We start from the raw sequence: 27978 nt of genomic DNA on the forward strand, positions 1-27978 counted from the left end.
GCCAGGAGTAAAAAATGCACGCAAGCTTTTCAGACTGATCAATGCACAGGACGGGTCTCATCCTAAGGTAGAGATGACAACAGATATGACAACTGTAGAAGGGCAGGATCAGGAGTTTATTTTGGACACATGAAGTCTGAGATATCTATTAGACACAAATGAAGAGGTCACATGGGCCAGGAGATTGAATGTGATCACTACAGGATGAAGCGTGGAGGGAGGAAAGGGGACAGAGCAAATCCTGAGTTCTGATGCATGAAGAGGTCAGAGAAAAAAGAAGAAACAAGCATAGGACATCACTGTGACTGAGCCTCTCAGAAAAGGCAAAATCAAGCAAAAGTAAAAAATTTCTAAAGAGAGGTACAAGGTCAACTGCATAGATGCCACTAAAACAAGGAATATGATGATGACAGTTAATGAGTTTTGAAAAAATATAGGTCATCAGTGACCTTAAAAGAGCCATTCCACGGCAGCTCAGGTGGCTCAGAGGTTTAGCGCCACCTTCAGCCCAGGGCGTGATCCTGGAGACCTGGGATGGAGTCCCACCTCGGGCTCCCTGCATGGAGCCTGCTTCTCCCTCTGCCTGTATCTCTGCCTGTGTCTCTGTCTCTCTCTTCTCTCTCTCTCTCTCTCTCTCCCCGTCTCTGTCTCTCATGAATGAATAAATAAAATCTAAAAAAAAAAAAAAAGTCATTCCAGTTACATGGGGGGGGGTGGTACTTGAGCCCATCTTGAGTGTGTTAAGAATGAAAGGTGAGTGAGATAGCAGGTATAGACGGCATATGGGGAGCTCTTTTCAGGACAGAGTTCAAGAAATGAAACAATAGGTAGAGGAAAGTATGGGGGATCAAGGGAAATAGTGATTTTTACTCTAGATGACATTAAAGCATATTTGTACATGAACATAAGTAATTCTTAGAAATGGAGCTGCAGGCTTCTAATGCATTGGTAGTTAATTCATGAATTATTAACCATGACAACACATTAATATCCAGTTATAGTCACTCGACTAAACGTGGAAAATAATACAAAGGTAAGCTGCTATATTTTGCAGATAGTCTCCCATTTCAATTAAGTATGAAACCCCTGTGGCATGGAGTTATAAGAAATCTGTAGTGAGGGAAGAGAATGTGGAAAAAATTTTACCCCTAATTTTCCTGATCTATATATCAATTTGGGGACTATGTGGCACTAATAACTAAAGGTACTTGGAATATTTAAAGTAAGACTTTGGATTCCTACACGTAATATTTTTGTGTAAACAGGAACAATCTCTTGAAATCTCATTAAATGTTTATATGGAGGAAGTATCATTAATACACAAAATAAGCCCAATTATGGAATTATTATCCAATGGAGAATGAATCTAGAATTAAAAAGAGTTCTAAGGACAATTCAGGGTAAGAATGTTTCTCTAAACAGTGCATAGTTTTATGTCTGGATCACCCACACATCCTGCCCCAAGAAGATTAAATGCCTGCTTAGGATTCATTCAGGTCTCCTGTAAGGTCGGAACTTCTCTCATACATGTGCTAAAAAACATCTGTGGCCTGTACAGCTGGCCAGAAAATCAATTATGATTGCAGCAGCCTGGCTATAGAAACTGCAGAAATCAACTTGTTTCTATTTTTAAAGCCTAAAACTTTTAGAGTCAAAATGCAGGAAAGCCAGCTTCTTTGAGATTTTAGTTTCTATGGATACATTTTATTTTACAAAAAAGAGGGGTGTTTGAAGTCTTCATCTGGAAGAAAAATATGTTACTAATAATAGTTTAAAAGTAAATATGTGGAAATTAAAAATACATATTCACAAATGCTATATTTTCTGTGGACATGCATTTGATACACAAATGGAGCTAACCTTACATAACCTAGTAAGGCTATTATTGTCTTAGCTATCTGAATTTTGTTCAAATAAAAAAATATCCCTGAAATATTCTCTTGCTAACCTTATTTCTCTATCTAATGAGAAAGACAGTTAAATATTCTAAATATGTGTACGGTCAGTAAAAGATGCTGAAAAAGGATCTTTTAAAGTGCTTAACTCCTAATTGACTATAGGTTTATCTTTATTTCTAAAATTAAAAATAAAAATAAGCAAGACAACATTCCATAGGACTGATACCTAGTCTGCTACTTGCCAGCTAAGTGACCTTAAGCAAATTCTTAATCTCCCTGCGAAAGAAGCAGATGGTAGGAGTATTCAGTACATATGGCTGTTTTGAGGCTCAAACAATAATGTACATACAAGAGCTTTCCAAATCTAGTGATGTAATTTTTACCATCTCAAATCACTGCCCATCATTAGCTTGTCCATCTTTGCTTTAAAAGCTTTTTAGGCTCTTAGTTACTTCTGAGAAAATGGAAGATACTTTTTACTTGCCAGGGTGGTGTTTTTGAGAAGCCTTAACATTTGGGGAAAAACCCTGTCCCTGATGCTTCTAATCTACCCCCAACATACACTTTTCAGTTGATCACAAATCACATTTTTGTTAAAAACCAAGGGATAACATCTTCTTCATCCACCATAACCAATCCATCATAGAGCTGTATACAGTCTACATCCTATGCACCACTTGAATTGACTCTTTTCTCTCCATCCCCAGTGCTTCTACATGAGACCAAGTCACCATTGACTTGCCCTTTTTACAAATAAATCTGATTATTATGTCACTTTAAAATATCACTAGAAAAATCAGATTTTGCCAGTTTTCTTTTTAAAGGTATCCAACTCAAATCCTCCTTTCTAGTCTAGGCAGTATGCCAATTCTTCATCAATAAAATCAGTCCCATTTCTGTAGCTCTGCCTTCACTCAAGAGGTTTCTCCTTACTTGAGTGTCATCTCTACTTCTCTTCTCTCTGACACATCCTTCCAACTTAGAGCAGCTAGCATTTACCAACTATTCCATCCACGATGATTTCTCTTTTACTGAAATGCTATTGCCCTTGTAGTCAAACCCATACTGTTTAGCTATATAGTGCAATTTAGCAGTGGAATTTGAACAATACATATGCTGTATAGCATAGCATCAAATGTAGGTAGGCAAACAAAAACTAGATTTACGATAAAAGGGAACAAGGTTTAATTTCCTCAGCTATGCTCAGCTGTGTGCCTTTGGGCAAGTTACTTAACCACTCTGAGCTTCAATCATTTCATCAATGAAATAGATGATATGTCACATCACAGTGTTGATAAAATTATATAATATCTGAAATCTATAAAATTCTTATGCAATGTCTGATACTGTAGCAGGCTGCTATAAACTGTTGTGTGCTACATAATTCCAGGGAGCACCATCATATAGAGCAGGGTATGATATGCCAGCACATTCAACTAGTCATGGTGGTAGGTTAGGTAGTAGTATTTTTAGTTACTTCCTATATTTTAACCTTTCTTCCTCTGCAGATTATAGGTGTGGGAGGGCAGCCATCCTCAAGTCATTGTTGACAACATAGTAGGTACAGATTTAGTAAATATTTCCTTGTTCTTCCCGTCCCATCCTGCAACAAATTTGCTGCCATGAAGTTGAGTTTTAGACCCATTCATCGGGTATCATTAAAGAATGTATTAAAAATATATGCCACATAAAACAAATTGCTATTTCTTTTTCAGGGACATCTTTACGGGCACTGCCCTGACATTTCCTGGTGCCACCTCTTTGAAATTCAGTGTGAGAGATTTCTTTTGGAACTCAGTCTACGAAAAGCTTTGCTTCTCTTAAGAAACATGTATAAATCACAGGAATGCTGATAAATATGTAATAGACTGTGTTTCTTTTTTTATTTTGGTTATCAGGAAACTGAAGGCCAAATATAATATTCCACTTTAGCAACTAACTAGAGTCTCAGGAGTTGGAGGACCTTATCCCCCTTTCCCCTTGGTGGTCTTTCGATACCATCGACTGTAACATAACTTTACCTATAAACAAATGTACCTGCTCATTTTCCACTAATATCTGTTCTCTCTTTCTTCATTTTATTAATAAAATTCTATGAGTTTTATAGTTAGGTACATGGAAGCCCAGTTTGAGATAACATATATCTCAGCCTCTTTCGGTAAGTGACAAATCAGATGTGAACAGGAGTGCTGTGTACAAATTCTGGGTCATGCCCTCAAACAAGAAACTCTTTACTCTCCACTTCCTCTTTTCTCTTCTGAGGGAATATAATTTGGCATGGTGCTGATGAGCCGACTTTGACCTTGTAGAAGAGGGCAATGTCTTAGATGAGACAGTAAAAATATAGAAGGAGATCAAACCCCACCCCACTGGACTCCAGTCCAGTTGAACTTTCATGTAAGCGAAAAATAAGCTTTCAGTTATAAGCTCGTGTTATTTTGGTCCTCCTTAAAGCAGCTGAATCAATAGCCTATCTAATATACCTTCATCCTAATGTTTTGTTTTTACTTATATAGTTTACATTTTTAAGATATATTATTTATTTATTCATGAGAGCAGAAAGAGAGGCAAAGTCATAGGCAGAGGGAGAAGCAGGCTCCCTGAGGAGAGCTCGATGGGGGACTCGATCCCAGGACCTGAGCCAAAGGCAGAAGCTCAACTACTGAACCACCCAGGTGCCCCTGTAGTTTACTTTTTTAATGTATATTTCTTTAAGCTATTTCTACTACTTTTGTATGAATGGAAAAATATAAGAAATGACCCCCCCAACACTGACAACTTTGACAATCGGAATCTGCCTGAACCCCTATCATACTTTAAACAGATCCATTTCTGAAGTAGAATGATTCTCTTTTCAAAATGTGCTCAAAGGAGAATATGAATTTGCATTTGTTTAGACCTTCTACTTCAAAGCACTGTCCTATCTTATGCAGAAGGGAGAAGTAAAAAGAGAACCTTCTGTTCTTCAGCTTCAACAAGGCATATTCATGGCATCTTTCCCAAACTCAAATAGGTGAACTGACCTTAGCAATCAAGGAAAGAGGATTAACAGATGTGACAGTTAAGCAGTGATCTTGAGGATCATTTTTCTTCATGTGAATGGACTTATAAAGAATTAAAATAGCAATACATATTCAACTTCATAAGCTAAACATTTTAAGAAGTCTTAAAACCATGGTGACCTCTCTTCTCCTTGTCCCCACTCAACCTGAGGTAACCAATGGTTAAGTATTCATTTTTGCATTTCCCTATTCTCATACAGCCATATCTGGACACATATAGGCTTATCCTTGACTTAGTATATCAGGAACATAAAACATACAAACATACACAATTAACTCACATTAATAAAAACTGAGATAAATATTTCCTAGTATGGATGTATTAAATTTTAAACAACCAACCTCATTTTAAGGGAAATAATTTAATTAGCTAGTCCTCTATTGACATAATAGAAAAAAAACCTTACTATACATGTACTTTAGAGATCAATTTCTACTAACTCTATGTCTAAATTGTATCTTCAAATCCATCTAATTTTCTCTGTCTCCCCAATCTTCACCATAGGCCAGGCTACCACCATCATTCACTGGGACTATCGCAATAGTTTCCTCTTCGTCTCTAGGCCTCCATTCTTGCACCTTGAAATCCATTCCTACAGAAGACCCAGCACCATCTTTTAAAAACTTAAACCAATGAAGTCATCCTCGATTATAAGCTTCCAATTGCTTCCGTTGATGTGAGAAGAAAATCCAAACTCCTTCCAAAGTTCCAAAAGATAAAAAGCTTCCGTAGCTTTTAACACTGTGCCTGCCTAAGCCAGCCATATTCTCCCTGCCACCCTGGTTTTTGTTTTGTTTTTTGCCTTTTTTTTTTTTGCTTTGGGGCCTCTGTAGAGATTTACTTCTTCTTTGCTGCATCCCTCACTCAAATATAAGTACCCTGAGAGGAAAGATCTTCTCTCTTTTATTGCCATATTCCTAGCACCAAGAACAGTACTTGGCATATAAAATGTGCTCAATAAATATGTCAAATAAATGTACTAATCAATCAATTTCAAATAGACTGTGTTCTGTGTACTTTCTGATTGAAAGTTCTATTCCCTCTGTTGAGAGAAAAGGAAAAAAACTATTGACTTCATAATTAGGTGGCCTGGATTTACATCCCAACCCTATCTTTTGCTACTAAGTAATTTAATGCTTTAGGCCTCAGTTATTATATTTGGAAAATGTGGAATAATGACCTAGCTTTCAGGTTTACAAAGATCAAATGAGGTTAATAGATGTAAAAATATTCAAAAAAACTCTAAAATGTTATGTTATTATTTCAATAAACTGGTACATAAATAAGCAATGAAAATATTATGTATTGAATTAAATTGGACATTTAAATAATTTGAATAATAATTACATGTAAAATATATTCATAAAACTTTTTACCTTTTTATAACTGGATATTCTCTGACATATGTGCTCAATTTTTTCACTGCAAATGGCACTGAATTTACTCTGAAGGTCAGTAGGAATCACTTCATTTAAAGAGTTAAGGCTGGTGCAGTTTTGTACAAAATGATCATCACTTTTAGCCAGGGCTTCAAGAATCTGTAGTAATACAAACACATACATACACACACACACAGAACAAGAAAAGAAAACCTTCAAAATTAGCCAAATAAAATTTTCACAATTCTAGAACAGAGTGACTCTCCCTAGCACACTTCTCTTAGCTGCCTGGGATTTCCATGTTCAATAAAAGCCTCACAGTGAAGTGATGGACTTGCATAGTTTGGGCTCTCATGTTTTGCTTTCTGCCAGCTATAAAAGGTTGCCTGAGGGAAGTGAGTGGACTTCAAAGACTCCCTGCTGGATAAATCAGGATGCTCTGATGTGGTAACACATTGCCTATATTTTAGTCACTCAGAACATTTTTTTTCTCAATTTCTTAGTAGAACAACAAAGGGTAAGTAAGGAAAACCAATCGAATGGCATCCTTATTTTCTACTGAGAGCCTAGTACAGAGAATGCATATAACATATACTTGACAAAATGAATAAATAAGAAATTCTCCTGCTAAAGTAAAATCAATGATAGTTGCAGTGTCTGAGCTCTGACAAAAGCATCCATATGATATATTCAATTAATAAATCCCTTTGGCTATTTGAATCAATTGTAAGATAGCATTTGTGTATGCTTGTGTGTATACACACTATTGATCATGGAGCATTTCCAATGAATTGAGAATTAATTATGTGTCATGTTTATGAATGTTCAAACATTGCAAGGATTGATTATACCCTTATCTGACATTTTTATAATATATAATACATGTATAATAGAATAATTTGTAATATAATACATCTTATATTGTATGAGAGATACAATGTATAGATGCTATGTTTATTTGAGCTCCCTCACCACCTCTACCTCCCTATCTTGCAGAATAAAAAGTGTGAGTTTTTTTGTTTAATCACTACTCTAGAAAGTAGAGCTCAGCTTATGAACAGCAATGTGATCTTGGTTAAATTTCTTAATTTCTTTTATTCTCTTTTCTTCATGTGTAAAATGGAAATATTTGCAGTACTTCTACCATTGTGATATAAGAGTAATTCATGTAACTTTGCAAATTTGACATAACTAGAAAAAGATGATAATATCCTGGTTCTAAACACTTATCTGGATTGCCTTAAGAATATAATATAGTTCGGAAGGGTGTGTCTTGAAAATACAGATTCTATATCAAAAGATACATAGTGGTGGAACATCATCAGAAAGATGGAATTTTTTTTGAGTTTGACTTTCAGAATATAAAACAAAACCATAAGATAATTAATTTTGAAATAGTGCATTTGGGTTTCTATCTTATTTTCTCCCACTAAAATTTTAAAAAATACATGCTATAAATGCTAAATCTATCTCAACCACACATATATGAAACAAAGATTAACATGAAAAAATAAAAGTAGTGAAGCTATATGTCATATTTCTTACTTATAATACCTGAATCCTCACAGGGTGATAGAAGAGCAGATGAAATACTAAAACTCAGACCTGAGGAGGGTCCAATAGGAGGTTTTATTGATTTACCTGGTGGAAGGATCATGAAAAGCAAGCACTGGGTCACTTACCACATGTTTTATCTATTTGGATGAAAACGCCCCTCCTCCCCTTGTATCTTGGTTTAGTCTAAAGACTAAGGGTGATCTCCTTCCCAACTAAAAATTATATAAATGTCTGAGGGTCTATTCATAAATGGATCTCGAAGCTTTGTGAAATTTTATGAAATAAACATGAGACTTGCAGCATTTGAAGTTTCTTATAATACATTTCATGACTTCAAATACTTTTCAGAGGATTATCTACATTTAAAAAAGCACCACCTGTCACAAAAACCATCTGAAAGGTATTCATGATACTGAATCAACAGATGTAGCAAACTTAACTAAATGCAGAGAAGCCTTTGCCAAATCAACTAACATTTGCCTGGGCAAGAGTCCCATCTAACTTCGCACTGTACTCCAAAAGAGATCAATAAAAGGGAAGGTTGTACGCATTACCGAGTAATGGGGGGGAAAAAAAGAAAAGAAAGTTGAATGAGCTGACAGCTGAAGCATATACAGCTACTTACATTTTTTAAAGTAGAGGAGGGAGAGGATGTCAGTTACTTTATTTAGAACAAAATCCTCAGTTTTCCCAGGATCACTCATACCTTGGCAGTGAGGCTGAAGAAACCTTTGGGCTCAATCATCTTCTCCACCACGTTACACTTTATCCCAGCTGTGCTGTCATACTCATACACGACACCATACTCCAGGTGGACGTTATCCACTGTTAGACTCACATGCTCCTTCTTCCCGTCAATGATGGCCATGGTGTTAAACTTGTCAATTACCTCTGGAACAAAGTTTTAATTCAGCAAATTCAGGAAGGGTTTGTTAGTCTCTTCAATAATTTGAGTCTCTCTGAGTAATTTTTAAAGATTTCTTTAAAGGATGACTAAATCTGATATCCTTGTTAACATTTTGTAAAAACAAGAACACTTAAAAAAACATATGTTTGAATGATCCAAATCTCACCACTAACATGACTAGTCCTTGCAGATCCATTTTGATCTATGTACCATATGTATGCCTATTTATACCATTATAAACATTATACCTACAATTTTATATATATTTTTTTAATTAAAAGCATGCATGACGGGACACCGGAGTGGCTCAGTGGTTGAGCGTCTGCCTTTGGCTCAGGTCGTGATCCTAGGGTCCGGGGATCGAGTCTCACATCGGGCTCCCTCTGGGAGCCTGCTACTCCCTCTGCTGTGTCTCTGCCTCTCTCAGTGTGTCTCTCATGAATAAATAAATAAATCTTAAAAAAAAATGCATGACTTAAGACAGGGCTCCTAAAACTGCCTCCAACATTGAATGAATACTTGTTCAAACCAGAAAAAAAAATATATAAAGCCATTCTGAAGAAGCAGAAAGGAGATGCAATAATCATTTTTTTTCAGCAGACAAGATGCATGAATTTTCCGAAACAGCATATTCTACAGATAGCTCATTGAGAAAATTTGTCATTGTTCACTATAACATTTTCTTTAAAAAAAAATATTTTATTCATTTATTCATGAGAGACACAGAGAGAGAGAGGCAGAAACACAGGCAGAGGGAGAAGCAGGCTCCATGCAGGGAGCCCGATGGGGGACTCTATTCCTGGACTCCGGGATCACGCCCTGAGCCAAAGACAGACGCTCAACTACTGAGCCACCCAGGTGTCCCTCACTATAACATTTTTATCTGGAATGTCTTCCTCTAGGTGTTTGGCCTACAATCAGTCAGCTGGTATAAAAACATCTAAAATCTCAAGCAAGAAACCACTGAGAAACCTAACAGCAAATATTAAATTAGCAAAAATAGAATATTAATTAACTAAAAACAGTTAAGTCTTAGAATGGTAGAAACAAACAAACAAAAAAGAATGGTAGAAACAGTAAATACAAAATAGGCAAAAGCAGAATAATGGTTTATTTTAAAATAATTGAGTCCCAGAATAGCTAGAAATCAATTATCAGAGCATCTCATCAACCCTTTCATTGTGGCAGTAATGATGATGAGCAAAAAAAAGCTAACTCTAAATGAAGAATAAAGTCCTTAAGATAAGGTCCTGAGATTTGTCCTGGTTTAAATAATTAAGAAAGTTGAAATGTCATAACAACCTTGGTGCCCCAGTGTGGTTGAAATATTTCTAATACCATCCATTATCTAGTGGCTCCTACCAAGTGGTCTTCCTGGAGTGGAGGGAACGCAGCTTTTCCTGAGTCCCCCACCACCCACCTTATGATCAGTGTGTTTAGGGGATTATGTAACTGTGCTGGTTTGGAAGAACCTAATAGTACATTAAAAATGTCCAGAGTTATCCACGAATAATATAAATGGAAAGATACCAGAGTCATCCACCAATAATAAAAATGGAAAGATACCAGGAAAAAGTAAGAGAGGATTCAAGGACTTGTGTGAAAAAGTGTTGAAACAATAATTCAAGGTATTTGTCAAATACAAACGTAAAATTAATTGCCTCCATCCCTTTCCCTTGGGTAAAGCCACCAAATACAGCAATCTGTTGGTTTGCTTCACTGATAAAACAGAAATTATGGGTTCTCATTAAAAGATCTCTCTCTCTCTCTCAAAAAAAAAAAAAAAGAACTCTCTCTCATTTTTACATTATTAGTTTGCTCTTTCATTACAATTAATGCTAGAATACAGTAAAAGTTACTTGAATCAAGAAAGTGGTTTCAAAGGGACCATAGACTTTCTTTCTAAATGAGGGCTTCAAATTTTAGTACCCTTATGGATCAAATCTTATTAAAACGGAGATTCTGTTGCAATAGATCTGGGGTGGGGCTGTGATTCTGCAACTCTCCAGGTGATGCTGCGGCTGCTGGTCTGTGAACCACGGATTAGGAAGGTCTATACAACATTTAAACTCAAAACAAGGAAACACATTATAACCTGGGTTTAAATCCTCATTCTATCACTTTCTAGCTTGGGCAAATCTCTTCGTCTAATAAGCCTCAATTTCTTCTTCCATAAAATAAGGATGATGACAAGAATTCTTTTGCGAGATTTCCTTTTTTGGTGACTTTATGAGAAAATCCATGTAAAATACTTAATAAAGTGCCTAATAGAGTATACTAACTATGACGTGTTAGTCATTAGCTAGTATTGTTTATGAATTTGACATAACATCTATTTGGTGAAAATATCTTAAGAAAGTGGTTTGACCATATCAGGTTTTCAATAATTGGGACTAGCACAGGCATACTGAAAAGGGGTACTACTATAAGCAAATGGAGAGAAAAAGAAGGAACATACCTTCTACTTTGCAGTCAAAAGCATCTCCTACTTCATCTCCAGGGGGTTTGGAGTTAGACTTTTGAAGGTCTTCTTGAGCGCTCTCAATGCTATTATAAACCCATTGTATGGAATCTTGCTGGAATGAGGAGGGGAAGGAAACCTCAGAGGTATTAGTGCTTCTCAAAATGCATGTTCATTCCCTAAACCAGCTTTAGGAGAGTTGACGATCTTATTTATTCTTCCAGTTTATTCAAAGATAATAAAATGTGAAAGAGAAGGGAAACCAACATCAGAAACTACAAAAAGTTGGGGCACCTGGGTGGCTCAGTGGTTGAGCATCTGCCTTCAGCTCAGGACATGATCCTGGGGTCCTGGGATCAAGTCCCACATCAGGCTCCCTGGAAGGAGCCTGCTTCTCCCTCTGCCTATGTCTCTGCTTCTTTCTGTGTCTCTCAGGAATAAAAAAATCTTTAAAAAAGGAAACTAATAAAAAGTCAATGGTAATTATATTATTTAACAAACTTTCTTGCTTGAAATTTTATCTTCCAAAGGTGTTTTTAAATAAGATGTATTTACCAAAACATATTTTTTAAAAAAGATGTATTTCCCAATGATCTTATTTAAATGCCTTAAGTATAAAATAAACTATAAATTTCATTTTTAAATAAATGTCAGATGGACAGTTTTCTGAAGAATAATCATCTATCACTATACAAATCATTTAAATGTTCTTCCTAACACATATATTTAATACAGTCAATGCTTTTTTGAATCAAACCAATACAAAAATTGGAAGAACACCTTTCATTTCATTAGGGTCCCAAGTGATGTAACTATTTCTTAATCCTATCATGTCATAAATCATTCTATATTTTAATTAAAATGGCAGTTGCCATCTTATTTAAATAAATAAGAGGAAGTGGCCTCTAAGTGGACGCTTTCAGGTCTGCATTACTTTAAAGTTTATACTTTTCCTAGGTCAGATGATAAACTGAATTGCACTCCTGAAGTGTGATAGAATTTACATTATCGATTTTTTTCTTGTATTCACTTTACAATTGTGTTTAATTATATTTTGCTATCCATCATCAAAATGCCAGTTAACATTTGATCATTCAAATAACCTGTTGTGGCCCCAAAGGAACCACTCACTCCAGTATCCACACCTCTGTGCAGCATCTTCACACCCTGACCTGAGGTTTGGTCACAGGATCTGGTTTTCCCAAAGGGATATTAGCAAGCATGATATAAATAGAGTTGATCTCTTTATCCCCTCTTAAAATGCAGACACCATGCAGGAAGGACAATCTGCTAGACCAGAAAGGGAGGCCATGTAGAGGAGCTCCGGGAGGAGAAAACACAAGGAGGGAGGTTGCAGAGCCCAGGCATTCCCAGCACAACTCCTACCACATCGGGTCCCTTCTCAGGAACCAACACTCGGTCAACTCACAGAATCAACTCACAGAATCAATCGTTGTTTTAAGCCACTAGGTTTTGGAACAGTCTGCTTTGTGGCAGACGTTTAACCAACTGAGCCACCCAGGTGCCCCTATTTATTGATTTTCTTAATCATTTCACTAACCAACTCCTCTCTAAGAAAGCAGTCAAGGAAAAAGAAAAGGAACAAGACTCAAATCAATTTGACTACTTATCAAAATTCTGACTGAAAGGGAAAGGTTTGATAATTTCAGAAGTGTCTTTTAAAAAAAAATTTCATTCAATAATATAGTTCAATAAATATTTATTAAACCATTATAAACCAGAATAACCTATGAGTCTATGCATGAATTCCAATTTGCTATGCTGGTTTGACTTTATTAATAAGCAAAATTGATGAGCTGTTTTCTTGTAGGTTCAGTATTTTGCAGGATGTCATTCCTGATCTATGAGAAAATAGCCATTCCTCTCTCTGGTTTGGACATAAAGTCACATTCTCAAATCCAGAAGAGAGTACTTGTCTGTGCATGAGGGAAAATATACAAAGCCTCTCCTCTAAAGCTCCTTTTACATCTAGTTGATTAATCTGAGAGAATTTTCTCTTATAGGCCAATATTCACTTGTGCTTCATGGGATAAGCTTTGCCTGTAAATTAGGACTCTAATTTTATTTTTCTACAGCACTTGAAATTTAATCAGAGGATAATGCTTAGAATTTTAAGTAATGACAAGTACATTTTGGTATTTTCTTTTAAGAGCTAAATCCAGTTACTTAAGCAAATATATCCAAAACTCAATCACAGACCCTATAAAAGCCACACAGACGCATAATAACCGTTATAAATCCTAAAGCATTCACAAAGGTCAAGAAAACAATTAAAACCTTTGGATTTCAATTTGATAAACGGGTATTTGAAAATTCATAGCACAATGTCTACAGCCATATCACCCTGAATGCACCCAATCTCATCTGAAAATTCATAGCACAAAATGAATGAAATGAAAATCCACCAGAGCACTTTTTAAATAGGTGAAGATATTGTGACAATAAGCTGCAATCATTTAAGCATAATTGATCATAGATAATTATGCTGATAACACAATCATAATGTTGAGCTTATACCATGCTTAAATGTGATCCTAGAAGCAGAAACCTGTGTTGTGCTCTAGGCTTTCTACGTAAGTATGCAATGAGATCTGGATAAGCTGCAGGGCAGTTTACCTTCATTGGTCTCCTATATTTCCTGCAGGCTGTAACATGTGCAATAACGCTGGCATGGGTCTCTTTACTGACATTGATTCCATTTACTTTGATAATACACTGTCCAGGGTGGAGGCCAGCTGCTGCAGCCACAGTTCCTTCAAATACAAATAGGAAAATTGCCAAAAATTTGAGGAATGAGATTCATTTTTATCACATATACAAGGAAAGCAATTTTTAAGTATAACAGAGATCTGGCTAGTATGCTCTTGATAAATTTGGTTCTGATAGCAACGCCCTCTCAAAATTTTTCTACTTTTCATCTGGCCACTCAAAACTGTGATTAACAAAATATTCTCTCATCTCCCTGAGAGTTAGTTTGAAGGATTATTGTAAAGTGACCTTTAACATGTTAGTCAGATATTCCCCCTCTCAAATGTCTAGTCAGTCTTAATTTTCTACATATGCATATATAATGGCAAAATGGAAAGCCAGAAATTATGTCTTATTTATCTTTCTTTAGTCTATAAAAATCTCTAAATATTGAAATAGTATTCACTTTAATTGGCTTTTCTTAGTAACATTTAAGAACATTTGTTATTGTAAATTTCAGTCTTATTTCTTTTTATTTTTTAAATTCAATTATAATTAACATACAGCATTGTATTAGTTTAAGGTGTACAATATTCACCAATTCTATAATAACTTTCATGTTTTAAAATGCAGTTATAAGAAATTCTTAGGGAAAAAAATCAAGTCAACTAGCAACTACAAATAGACTGGATTTGCTAAGTAAAATAAGTGTTCAGGATATCTACAAAGGGTCAGGAACCACAGAATTGGTAGAGAATAAAACTAATCAGATAACATCAATGGTCAATCATTTATTTGCACAGATAAAGACTTAAATACGCAAGTGGCATATCCTATCAGGGAGTTAAGATTTTCAGAAACTTTCAGTCATTATTATTTGATATTCTGAGCACATCAATATTTACATAGCACCATTAATAAATACAATGAATATAATTATTATTAGTGATTATAAAACTTATGTTAGAAGAGCCTTCTTTTGTAAGCAATTTCTCCAATGAAGGAATTATCAAACATTTTAGACAATATAATTTATATTCAAGAAGACAGTATGTATTTTTTTTCTCACTAAAATTCACTCCTAGAAATACTAAGTGATTTTTCTGGATTGAAGCAGGTCTTGGAAGAAAAAGGGATGCTCCCTATAGAAAGAATAGCCTAAAAAAAGGCACTGAATCAAGAAATAACCTGGACATTTGGAAGAACATGAGCTTAAAATGAGTGATGAGCTTAAAATGAGAGTGATGGGTGAAGACTCTGGAGAGCCAAGCAGAGCCAGGTTGTGAAGTCCTTGAATACTCTATGTGAAGTCCTAAGAGCCTGGACCTTACTATATATGCATGAGGAAAATCATTTAAGATTTTAAGCAGACAAGTGACATGACCCCCCAAAACAGAGGATGGATCGCCGGAGTTTAAGTCAAAAATCAAAATCACAACAAGCATCTACTACAATTTTCTGGACTAGGACTAAAGTAGCATTTGTTATAAAAGATAGAATGAGATCAAGTATCTGATGTTTGATGACAGAGTTTTGTGAAGAGGCTACAGTCCCCAGGATTACTCTTCTGCCTTTGGACTGAGTGGCTGAGTAGATAGTCATTTTAATAAAGAAAATACAGAAGGTGAAGCAAGTTCAGAGTATAGATGGAAAGTTCAATTGGGGAAAATACTGAGTTTTGGGTTTTTTATTTATTTTTTTATTTTTTATTTTATTTATTTTATTTATTTTATTTTTTATTTTTTTTAAAATACTGAGTTTTTAAGGTGCTAACAGGGCATTTAGTGGAGATGTTTAATAAATAATTAGATCTAGACTATAGAACCCAGGAAAGAGATCTGAGCAGGAGGTAGAGATTTAAATATCTCCAGCAAGAAGATCAATGAGATTTCTTACAGAGAACAAGAAGGCAGAGAATACAGGCAGGAGCCAACAGTTACGGGGATGATAGATGAAGGGAGCTGCCAGAGAAGGGGTAGGAGAAAAATCTGAAAAGTGCCATCTCAGAAATCAAGAGATAAACCCTTCTAGCAAACAGGAGTAGTCACTTCAAACAAATACCACGAAAGCTCAATTAATACAAATGTTATTAATGTCCAAACAGTACTTTTCAGTCAAGTCCATGATAAATCTTATAAGACAGACTGGAGACATGGGTGGAAGATAGGGAGAGATGTCTATAGCACTGGGCTAAAACTCAAATAGGAAGTGAAGAAGGGCAGCTAAAGATACAGACCAGAATTTCAGGAAGTTTGGTCATGACAAAATAAAGTTTATCAGCATATTATTCTAGAGCTGAGCTTATCAATCTTGGATGTACATACAAATCATCCGAGGATCTTGTTAAAATGTAGGCTCTGACTCTGTACATCCTGGGTGGGTCCTAAGATTCTCCATTTCTAACCAGTTCCCAGGCAATGACAATGCTATATGTCTATGGATCCTATTTTAAGTAGCAAGGATCTAGATGGGAAAACAGGAAGAGGAAAAGGTTCCGTGTTTGCTGTTCTACTTTGAGATCATTTTGCTTCTTTGTTTATTTTAGTGGGAAAGAATTAAGCATGTTCACAGCCTGTACTATATTAATCCAATGAAGAGAAAAGGCCGAAATTCTGGAAGAGGGATATCTGACAGTGTAACACTCCAGAGAAGGTATCCGAAGGGATGGGATCTAGAACACCTATTCACCTTGAACTCTAAAAAGGGGGAAAAAAAAGACCTCTTCCTCTAGGGTGGGAGAAAGCTGGTGAAGGTGAAAGAGCCAGTGAAACGTGTGGGTATGCGGAAAAAAGTGTGGGACTCTGAGGGTTTCATACCGACCCTGGATTTTTCTGTGAAAAAGGAAGTTCATCTTGGGAGACAGGAGGGATGAGGAGAAAAAGAAGGAGATGACGAGAGACTTGAAAAGATTGCTGAGTCATTAGACGGGCCCAGTAAAAGGATGGTGAACTGGGATGACACTAATTCTACATCCATGATAGTTGTTTTCCCAGGTACTCAGGAGAAAAACCAAAAGAGATGGTTAAGTTGATCCAAGACTAAAAAGAAGTGACAGGGTACACCTGAAGAATTACCAGGATCCTGGTAATGCTGGCAAGGATGACAGAGGACCTACTCTGGAGATAAAGCTGGCTAAGGAAGGGGGTCTTCAGGTGTATAACTAACCAGGAGAAACAGAGAAGAATCCAGAGGCTGGAGGTCCCAAATGAATTTAAAAAAAAAAAAAAAACACAAAACAAAAGAACCCCCACAAGCTGAGAATATCAAAGTGATGTGATTGCAGTAACAAATTGGCATATTGGAGTTTTAAATTCCAAAGGTGAAATTTCAGATATAGATACTCTGGTGTATGGCCATAGGAGAGGGCTAAAGAAGAAAAAATGAAAAGTTTTCCTTTCTTACAGCAAAATTACAGTGCAAAAAGAAACCACAGAATAATATCTTTTCATTTAGTATATATCTGAAAGGAAAAGCACATGAGCATTTCTGTCTTTTAGTCTTCAGAAGTAAAGGCCCAGATTTGGGCCTACCCTACGACTACGTTCCAAAGGCAGAACCCCGCTCCTTAAAAGACATTGTAATAAGGACAGAGGCACATCTGGATTCACTCAGGTTTTCAGTGATTTTACAGTACAGATAATGTGACTCACTTTTTTGTTTAGTGAAAATGAAGATCTTTGATGTACCAACTATCCCCTTGCAGTATGAAATATATCCCATTTCGGTTTTATGATATTGAGTTATTGGAAAGGTTTTGAATGTCTATTAGTCTATATGTTTTAAACATCTCAGTGAAAAGACAAGTTTTTGAAATAAGATTCATTTTTGTCACATATACACTAATACAGGCAATTTTATAATCTAATACAAGTCTAGCTAGTATGTGCTTGATACATTTGATTCTTTTTTTTTAATTTTTTTTAATTTTTATTTCTTTATGGTAGTCACACAGAGATAGAGAGAGAGAGGCAGAGACACAGGCAGAGGGAGAAGCAGGCTCCATGCACCGGGAGCCCGACGTGGGATCCGATCCCGGGTCTCCAGGATCGCGCCCTGGGCCAAAGGCAGGCGCTAAACCGCTGCGCCACCTAGGGATCCCGATACATTTGATTCTGATAGCAATACCTTCTCAAAATTTTTCAGTCTAATATCTGGGTGATCATATTAAGATGCTTTACATTTTATGTTTTCTCAGAATGAGAATCATGTATGTCTCTTGTTAAGATAAATACATGGCCTCTTTGCTTATAGTGACATTTCTTTCTATAGCAGCAAGCTATATACTATGTGGGATCTAACAGTCATTTCCTTAAATCATTACTAGTGTTAGTATAATACAAAATTTAAAATACATATAACAAGAGATATCAATGGTTTATTTTTATTTACCTATCAAACAAAAAAAGAATAAAACATAAATGTAAGTTATTATTTAATTTAAAATGCATTTTATAGCTTATGAAATGCTTCATTTATATAAATACTTGAAGTAATCATATAGAAACAGGTTATAAAACACACATTCTTAAGCCTGAAAACCTACATCTTTGAGTTACTGAGAAAAATATAGTTATTTGCCACCAGAGGAAAATACAAATGAACAACTGCATGAAAACATGCAGAAAAGTGTGATTGGGAAGCATCATTCTCTCATCAGTTTTGTTTTTTAATTTTTATTTAAATCCAAATTAATTAATATATAGCATATTATTTCAGAGGTAGAACTGAGTGATTCATCAGTTGCATATAACACCAGTGCTCATCACATCACATGCCCTCCTTAATGCTCATCACCGTTACCCCATCCTCTACCTCACTCCCCTCTGGCAACCCTCAATTTGTTTCCTAGAGTTAGGAGTCTCTTATGGTTTGTCTCCTTTTCTATTTTCATCTTATTTATTTTTCCTTCCCTTTGCCTATGTAAAAGGCAAAAGATTTATGCAATCTGAAGAGAAACCAGAGTATTCCCTTTGCCTATGTTCATCTGTTTTGTTTCTTAAATTCCACATACGAGTGAAATCATAAGGTACCTTGTCTTTCTCTGACTGATTTATTTCACTTAGCATAACACCCTCTAGTTCCATCCACGTCATCAGTTTTTAACAGTGATAAATATGCCTTACAATTTTAAGGTTTTTTTTATTTTTTTATTTTTATTTATTTTTTTAAATTTTTATTTATTTATGATAGTCACAGAGAGAGAGAGAGAGGCAGAGACATAGGCAGAGGGAGAAGCAGGCTCCATGCACCGGGAACCCGACGTGGGACTCAATCCCGGGTCTCCAGGATCACGCCCTGGGCCAAAGGCAGGCGCTAAACCACTGCGCCACCCAGGGATCCCCTAAGGTGTTTTTTTTTTTTAAATATTGTTTTAGGAATATACTGCCACTGACCTAATAAAGTAAAAATATGATTGAGAAAAATCATGACAACATGATCATGCGCATTTTGAACATATTCTCGTTCAGCCAGCAATATCCAAACATGCTGAAAAGCTGTTTGCCACGTGGAACGAATTTCTCACCTCTTCCTACTGCATGTACAACTGATGGGCCATATCCTCGGATCTGGAATCCAAGTCCTTCAGCTGAATCTGGGATTTTCACAGTCCTAAAATCAGTTAGAAAATAGGGTAAGATGACTTTAAAATGCCATAGTTGGTTAAAACAATGGTGCCTACACTTTATTCACTCTTTCAGTCAACATGTGTAGGGGGGTCTACTGTGTAAAAGACACTGACTGGGCTAGAAACCAGGTGACAAACAGGGTGCATGCTCTCACAAAGGCACCCAGCTAGCACACATGACAAATTTCCTCAACTGAGCATGGCCATTGCATGGTGTACGCTGAATGAGGAACAGGCTCTGGGATCAGACAAAACTAGCTCTGAATCCTCAGTCACTTGATGGTTGAGTAACTTGCACAAACTCCTTAACTTCTCTGAGCTTGTTTCCACAGAAAGAGGACATTAAAACTCATTGCCTGGTGTCATTGGTGACTAAAAGAGGAATCTTTGGTCCATTGCCTTACAACATGCTACGAACCATGTAGGCATTTCAATAAAATGGAAGCTCCTCTCCTTAGCTTACCATTTAAAAAAAAAAGTATTTATTTATTTAAGAGACAGAGAAGAGATAGAGCAGGAGCAAGGGGAGGGGCAAAAGGAGAGAGAGAATCCTCCTAAGACTCCCTCCAGGTTCAGCGATATACGAGAGGCTCTATCCCTGGACCCTGAGATCAACCTGAGCCGAAATCAAGAGTCCGCCACTTAACAGACAGAGCCACCCACTAAGGAGCCAACTTCTTAGTTTACTGTTACAAAAAAGATAGAGCACTGTGAAATGTCTTTGTTACAAATAATAAAAGAAACAGAGTTAATCCATTTCTACCTGTGGGGAATTTCATCAAAGCACAACAACAAAAAGCTACTTCTATGAAGAACAGATCTGTCAAACACTACCTCAAAATAATTAAAAAATGTGATTAACTTCAGTATTTATTCAGTGAAATTTTGAGAGAATAATACATCAAAAGGAAAACCTGAATAAGGAAAGAAATGTTTTCAATGAAGCCATGTGGAAAAGAAGATGAGGGAAAGTAGAGCCTGAGTAAACTGTTATGACAAACCAATGAGGGATGTCCAGTTTGGCACTAATAAGTGAGCCACTCCACAGAAGGAAGCCAGAGATCAGAGAGCAACAATGAAAAGCAGGGAACATGAGATAAGGCTGAACATTATAACAATAAAAATGACTATCGTAAATTGCAGTACAGAGCAAAGACAAATGAATGCAATGCAATAAATTTTGATGGATGGCCCTAGATGCCCAAGAAACAAAAGTGTTTTCCAAAAGATGACGAATTAATCATGAAACAAATGTCAGCAGCACTTCAAGGGCACATTAGACAGAGCCTGAAGTTAGGTACAGCAGCACTTACTTACAATTTATAAAATAGCTGCTAGAGCAGTTTGAGCAACACTGCGCCTAGGACACTTGAGAAAGCCATACATGGCATTTGCGCCTGATGGCAGAGGCTGATCCTGCAATCTGAAATATAACCGAGGCAGGCTTTCCAGCATTGGGTGATAGAAATGGGAATTGTCTGTTTTAGGGAAACTTGAAAGCAGTATTATGAATTAAGTTACATACTGTGAATAGGCTATACACTATGAAGTGATCTACATATTGGTGGAGTAGAGGTCACAGAACTAATTTTCCTTTATCCTTAATTACATACCATCTGGTGTATAAGGCTGTATTTGCTTGCTTTGAATAGCACCTTGTTACTAGTGTCTGTCAAAAATGAATAAATAAAAGACACCTGAAAATGGGAAATAACTGACTAGGAAAAGGAAAAGAAAAAGGAATAAATATGTTTTTCTGAGCATGAAGCAAAAAAATAGAAGTAGCTCATGCTTCTATTTATCATGAACTAGAGTTCGCTTTTGCTGAAATAACTTTGAGCTTTCCAGCCATGGTGAGTTATTGTTGCTTTTGGATTGTGAGGAATTCATAGCAGCCTCTTGGTTCTTTCACAGCAAGGTCTTCTATCTTCTAATATTGCTAGGGAAGGTTGACCTTACTCTAATCTTCAAGAAGATTATTATATATTTCTTTACAAATTTTGTACAAAACACCATGAGATTCATTTTGCTTATAATACTGGGACTCTCTTCATAAAGTGATCTTTGGAAAACATGTTTCCCTGCTGGGACCACTATATTGTCTATTAAACGAAGAATTAAGTTTATACAAAAGGAACACTCCGTTTCGTGTAGAAAGTAAGTGCACTAAATAATCTGCTACAAAGCCTTTTGAAAAATTCTTTGATGCTATCAAGTGTAAAATATAGCTAGGCTCAAAAGAAAACTACAGTTGTATTTATTTCTCATATTTTTGCCTTTTCCTCCCCAGACAAGACACTACACATGAAGTATAAGGGGCCACTGTAAGAAAATATGGGAGAATGATTTATAGGAATCATACCTTAGGATAAGGACATAAAGAAAAGGCTACAGATTTCAAGTAAGTTAAAAGTGAAAGATAAAAATTAGTACTTTATCTTCAAAATCAAAATGGTTTTGAAATATAAAATATGCTCCTGATGTAATAAGGAAGCAATGAAAAAAATGAAATAAGAAGAGATATGCATCACAGATAACATCACTGGAGTATACATGATGAGCTGAACAGGTCACTAAGTTCTTTACAAACCTAAATTTATTTAATGTTCTCAGCAGCTCCATGACATAGACAGTCTTATCAGCTTCATTTTTTTATGGATGAAGATGTTGAAGCAACATAATTAGCAAGCAAGTGGTGGAAGAGAAGCTTGAACCTGGACCAGAAATATTGGGTTCCAGATACTGTGCAACAAGCACAGAGTAGGAAGACACAGGTTCTAATGCTGCTCATCAAGCAATTAGTTCTAGAACTGAAGATTTGCCCCTATCTATTTAATCTTAAAGTTGAGGACTTCAGAGTGATCCAGCTGTTTAAATGTCTATGATCAGTCAATCAGTAGTTACAGAGTTAAATCAGGGAGCAATAGGGCCATGGGGAGGCCCTTTATGTTTACTAATGATGCTTTGGACTATTATTCTCTTATTCCTTTCCAGTCTGCTCTTTTCCTTTTAAGTGTCCTCAAAGGGTCCGGAGGTAGGCAACTAAGGTGAGTTTACCCTGGACAGGACTGGATAAAGAGGGAGTAATAGATCAAAATTAGGTTGAGAGAGAAGACATTGTTATGGTTATTCTCTGCCCTCCAGCCCAAAGTTTTCCTAAATGAGTAATTTTAATGAGTCACACTCACTCTTTCCTTGGTAAGTTTTAGCATCGACCTTGATGACTTAATGCTGAAGAATCTAGCTCATTACATTGCATGCTCGCTTCAGCAGCACATATATTCTAGCTCATTACATTGCATTTCAATTCCTAAGATAAAGAGTGCACCCAGTTACTGCTGAATATATATATTAAAGCAGGGAAGCATACTATTCTATAGATAGTAAGAATATTTTCATAAGTAGTTAAACTAAACCTTTTGTTTTTTAAGTGGTAACCTTCATTTACCTTAAAATGAATACAGAGGCTTAGTTGCTTATTACTATGAATAAGTGACATAATTAAATTTTAGACAGTAATTTTAATATAATCATACTACATTAAGACATTATGCTAAGTGCTTTCTATTCATCATATTGATTAATTAATTGATTAAACAAATCATGGAAACATGATATGGGAACACTAGACTATCATGATTTGCAGAAGAAAAACCAATGTCTTCCAAGGATATCCATAATATCTTATTAACTTAAAAAAAACAGATTATAATGCATGATCCCATTTTATAAATACACGGTTGTGTAAATCTGCATCAGTACTTAGAAAAATCAACTATTACTGAATTTCAAAAAGATAATAATGCCTGATATGATTATAAGAAACACATCTTTGTTTAGAAAAATCTATACTCTCTAAATTTGCTATAATAAACATGAGGGTTTTTTTCCTAATCATAGGTAGGTAGGTAGATAGACTTTTTTTTTAACAGAATGGACATGTCACTAAGTACAAGCAAGCATGTGAGTGTATTTCACCTAGCTGTGCTCCCATTTCTTACAAGCATTTAATTACAAACCTAATATCTAACTAAATTATAGACCTGAAACTCTTAGAGCTGAACATGGTGAATGCAGTTCTTAATATAAAGTGTTCTCCTAGTTTTCTTCACTTCTAATCAAACTCAATCCAACCTAGACCAGAAAATATGGGCAGCAAAAACAGTATTAGTTCTACTGAAACTACCTGATTTGAGTAGCAAGCATTAGTATCATAAGGGATGCAGTTTTTGCTATCATTTAAAGACCAGTATTAGGGATCTTGGTGAAGTTTAAATGTCTCAAGCAATGAGATACTTAATTCTAGACATGTACTTAGTTAACTTTTCTATTTTATTCACCTATGTATAATTTTTTTTTAATCCCACATAAATCATGCAACTTACTCCCTTGGCTTTGTGCTCACAAGAACTCTTAGAGGTTTTCTGCTGTTTAAGCATGATTTCAGGAAGCAATCCACTTCATTGAAAGGTCTCATAAAAACTAGGTCACCATTAATAGCAAAAATCTTTTTCCCAACTTCCATGCCAGCCATCTAAGAGAGAAATAGAAAAAAAAAATCAAATTATATTTTAATAAGGAATCTATTTCACAGAATTAGAAGCTGAAATGACCTAGAACTTGCAGATTTTTGACATTTTAACACATCTGCAATGTTTTTTTTATACAATTTCACACAACAGAACTGTGGGGGAGATAACACAGTTATTCTCTTTGACCTAGTTTTAAATTTGATCACCCATTTGTACTGAAATTCCCTGCCCCTTCTTTTATGACTTAATTTTGTACTCCTCCTGTGACCCTCTTTCTTTTGTACCTTATAGTTCTTTTTCTTATTTCATCCTTTAAGCTACAGTCAAACCCCAGGGTAATTTTCTTTTACTTTGTTTTCCATTTATGTCCAATTAACTCAGAGAGGTTCAACCTCTATATAGCCATCAATGACAGCTGAATACGTATTGCTAGCATGACACAGCATAGGTATCTCCAGGGCAGGAGAGAGGAATGGTCTGGAACCCCAGGAAAAGAGCTCCAGAAAGCACAGATTGGCAGAGGCTGAAAAGATAAAAGAAGACATCATCTCTCCATGCCAACCAGGCCGCCATTCTTAACCAATCCCACTGACTCCAAACTACAGGCTGTTTTGGTTACCAGCGAAATGATGAAAACCTGAGAGAGTGCATTTAATCAGTGGCATAGTCAGATGAAACTGTCTCCTAAGAACACCCACAGAAAATGTCTGAGAGAAACATTTCCTCCTTGCAGAAAATTACTAAAAATAGTCCCTTGTTGTCCAGCCCACTAACAAAGTATGAGTTGACCAGAGTTATTTCATTTGAAATGAATGTGCTGTACCTAACATTGTCTTGCATGAGCTTGTGTTTTGGTAAAAGATGAAGGCCTTGGGCAATAGCAGATAGGAGGATGGATGGCAACCTTCAATAGATTAGAAGTTAAAAGCCATGCTTCATTCATTCTCACATTCGCTGGTTAAGATTTATATATTAAGAAGTTTGCTTGAGGATTAAGGCATTTTTACAAGCCAGGGAGCAAGGTGAGACCATTTTAAATCTGATATGTGTGGGATATAACAGTCCCAATAAGTTCCGTGAGAGCAGGAGATTTTGTCTCTTGTTCATTGTTGTATTCCCAGAGCCTAGAACACTGCCTGGTATATAATAGGTACTAAATAAATAATTCTCAATGAATGATCAGGAGATTCCTTTTTTAAAGGCTGATAAGGTGAGAGAACATCAATTGGCATTAATCTAATGAGAAAATAAGTTAAAGCATGTGCTTTACTGGTGAAAGTTATATATATATATATATTTTTTAGGACAGTCAAAAGTGATAGGAAAATAAAAGACATAGCCCTTGATTTAATGGAACAGTTATCTGACATACATAATAGTGTCTCACTGAATGCAGTCTCCATAGGGTTCCCCAATCACTGATGAACAGGGAAGTCCCAGGGACATGGGATAAGCCATGTGACTTCCGAGGAGGTCAAGAAGTTCACAACTATCAATCTTTACAATACCTCCTTTCAACTATCTTTGAGTACATGGACTCTCACAAATCCCAATATCTGGTAGAAACTCAGAGTAAGATTATTCAGAAACACTATTTTTAATAAAGACACTTAAAAGCTGATTTCAATTTGTTTAGAAATTTTATATTTGTATGTCATGGACAAGAAATTTAAATAAAAATGCTACTTTACATTACCTCAGCATTAGAGCCCTTTTCTACCAACTTTATTATTGGAACTTTATTTTTGTCTTCCAACCCAAAACCATAGCTGCCTTCATTGGATTTAATCTGAAATGCAAAATATTAACGTTATTAACAAAGGAACTATGAAAAAAGGTACAAATCAAACAGAATAAAGGAAGAAAACTTATACATATTAATAAGCTTACCAATAATGATTTGGCTATAACATTTTCCACAACTTTTAAATCATGTTTCATTAGACGATGCTTCATATTTGATCCTTCCATTTCCTCATCCGAAAAAAACCGGAAAAGTAGGGGTTCATCTTTGAATTCACTTTTTTCAAGGACTACAAAAACAGATTCAAATAGTTTCAATTAATCCAAAAATTGACCTCATTTTCCATATTAATAGACATTCAGTAAACGAATACCTGTCCCATAACCTCAATGTCATACTCTTAGAAGAAATTTCACTCACAAGTATCCCTATGATATTGTTCTATTTCCTCTGACAGCTTTAAACTGATATTTCTTTTAAATTACTATTAACTGGAATGCCTGAGTGGCTCAGCAGGTAAGCATCTAGCTTCGGCCCAGGGCATGATCCTGGAGTCTTGGGATGAAGTCCCACATCAGGCTCCCTGCATGGAGCCTGCTTCTCTCTCTGCCTGTGTCTCTGCCTCTCTCTCTCTCCTTGTCTCTCAAGGATAAATAAAATAAAATCTTTAAAATATAAAAATATAAATAAATAATTATTAACTAAAGAATTGTGAATTTTTAAGTATTTTTTCATAAGTTAACTGTTTTGTACTCACCCAAATTTAATGAAAGATTATAATGAATAAAAAATGTATGCAATCCAAAACATAAAAACCTACAGTGTTTTGAATTTGTAGTAAACATTCAAAGTAAGTTTTTAATATCCCGAACAATTATGGGAAAACTCAAATGAGTAAGTGTTGCTCTTATGTGTGTGAACGATTCCCACTGTGGTCACTTTTATCAACACTTCAAACCAGAAATATATCTTCTGGGTGAAATGTAATTTTAGTTTCCACTAATTCCTAGTTTTTTTCTATTTCAAAACATTATTCTCAAATAATCTTATTTCAATAAAGGTCATTTCCCCCCCCCCTTTTATCTATGTTGATAGTTCCCCCCCAAGTCCCTAAGATCCCTGACACACCCTAATGACATAAGGTTTATGTTTCATTAATCTTTTTAAAAATAAGGCTAAATACCAATGGAGAGAAATTTATATTCAATGAGATCCTGACAGGTGTCAAAATGTTTTGAAAGAGAAATCTTCTCTATTTCTATTTATCTGTCCTTGGTAGGTAGAATCACACTTGTTGGAACAGGGCAATTCATTGAGCTGGGAAGCTAATGGAAGACAGTGGTCCCATGGCACTGTACAAGGTTTGGCTTAAGATGAGACAGATCTCCAGGTCTGGGTCTGATTATGGGTGTGATTTTGGGAAAGTTACTTAACTCTTTAAACTGTAGTTTCCTCATCAGTAAAAGGGGGGCAATAAAACCTTCTTCATAATGCACAGAACCAAAAATGAAGCAATAAGTGTGATTAACTGGGCATACAGAAAGCAATACAAAACTATTTTATTTCATTACTATTACAGAGTTCCAAATAATAACTGGTGATATATGTATTGATCTTTGGATGGAAGACTGGAAGACTGGCTGGCAACTTGGGTTAACAAATGAAAACTATCAACCACCAATTAAAAAGTAACATGCCACAGTTGACAACAGAAATGAAAATTCTACTTGAGATTAAGTTAGGTCTTGCCTACATGACCCAAGTGCTTCCACAAAACTCACATGGTGTTTTGCTACTGCTATTTTCCTCTACAAAATACTATGCCTAACAGGAGTGAGAAAGGATATCAATAAAGACAGGCAGGAGCCAAATTTGTTGTGCTTAACTGACATAGACTTTTGTAGGGAAACTATTGTTGTTAACTCAATATTTTATTTTTTTGTTATTTTATTTATTATTTAGAGCATGTGAGAGGGGCAGACAGAGGGAGAGAGAAAATCTCAAGCAGGCTCCACCTCCAGCATGAGCCCAACACTGGGTTTGACTTCACGACCCTGATATTGTGATTTGAGCCAAAATCAAGAGTCAGATGCTTAACTGAC

The 27978-nt window shown here is 35.8% G+C and overlaps 1 protein-coding gene across 1 annotated transcript in view; it reads right to left on the bottom strand.

Moving 5' to 3' along the window:
- PREX2 (phosphatidylinositol-3,4,5-trisphosphate dependent Rac exchange factor 2) overlaps window positions 1-27978 on the bottom strand; it is a 278636-nt gene that overhangs the window by 117086 nt on the left and 133572 nt on the right. Inside the window, exons 16-23 of the mRNA XM_026012258.2 lie at window positions 26023-26165; window positions 25829-25921; window positions 23986-24134; window positions 19499-19584; window positions 13903-14039; window positions 11263-11380; window positions 8604-8788; window positions 6338-6499 (exon numbers count right to left, since the gene is read on the bottom strand). Coding sequence (XP_025868043.1) covers window positions 6338-6499; window positions 8604-8788; window positions 11263-11380; window positions 13903-14039; window positions 19499-19584; window positions 23986-24134; window positions 25829-25921; window positions 26023-26165 — 1073 coding nt within the window. The remainder of the gene's footprint in view (window positions 1-6337; window positions 6500-8603; window positions 8789-11262; window positions 11381-13902; window positions 14040-19498; window positions 19585-23985; window positions 24135-25828; window positions 25922-26022; window positions 26166-27978) is intronic.

This window comes from Vulpes vulpes, chromosome 13 (assembly GCF_048418805.1).
Source record: "Vulpes vulpes isolate BD-2025 chromosome 13, VulVul3, whole genome shotgun sequence".
NCBI lineage: Eukaryota > Metazoa > Chordata > Mammalia > Carnivora > Canidae > Vulpes > Vulpes vulpes.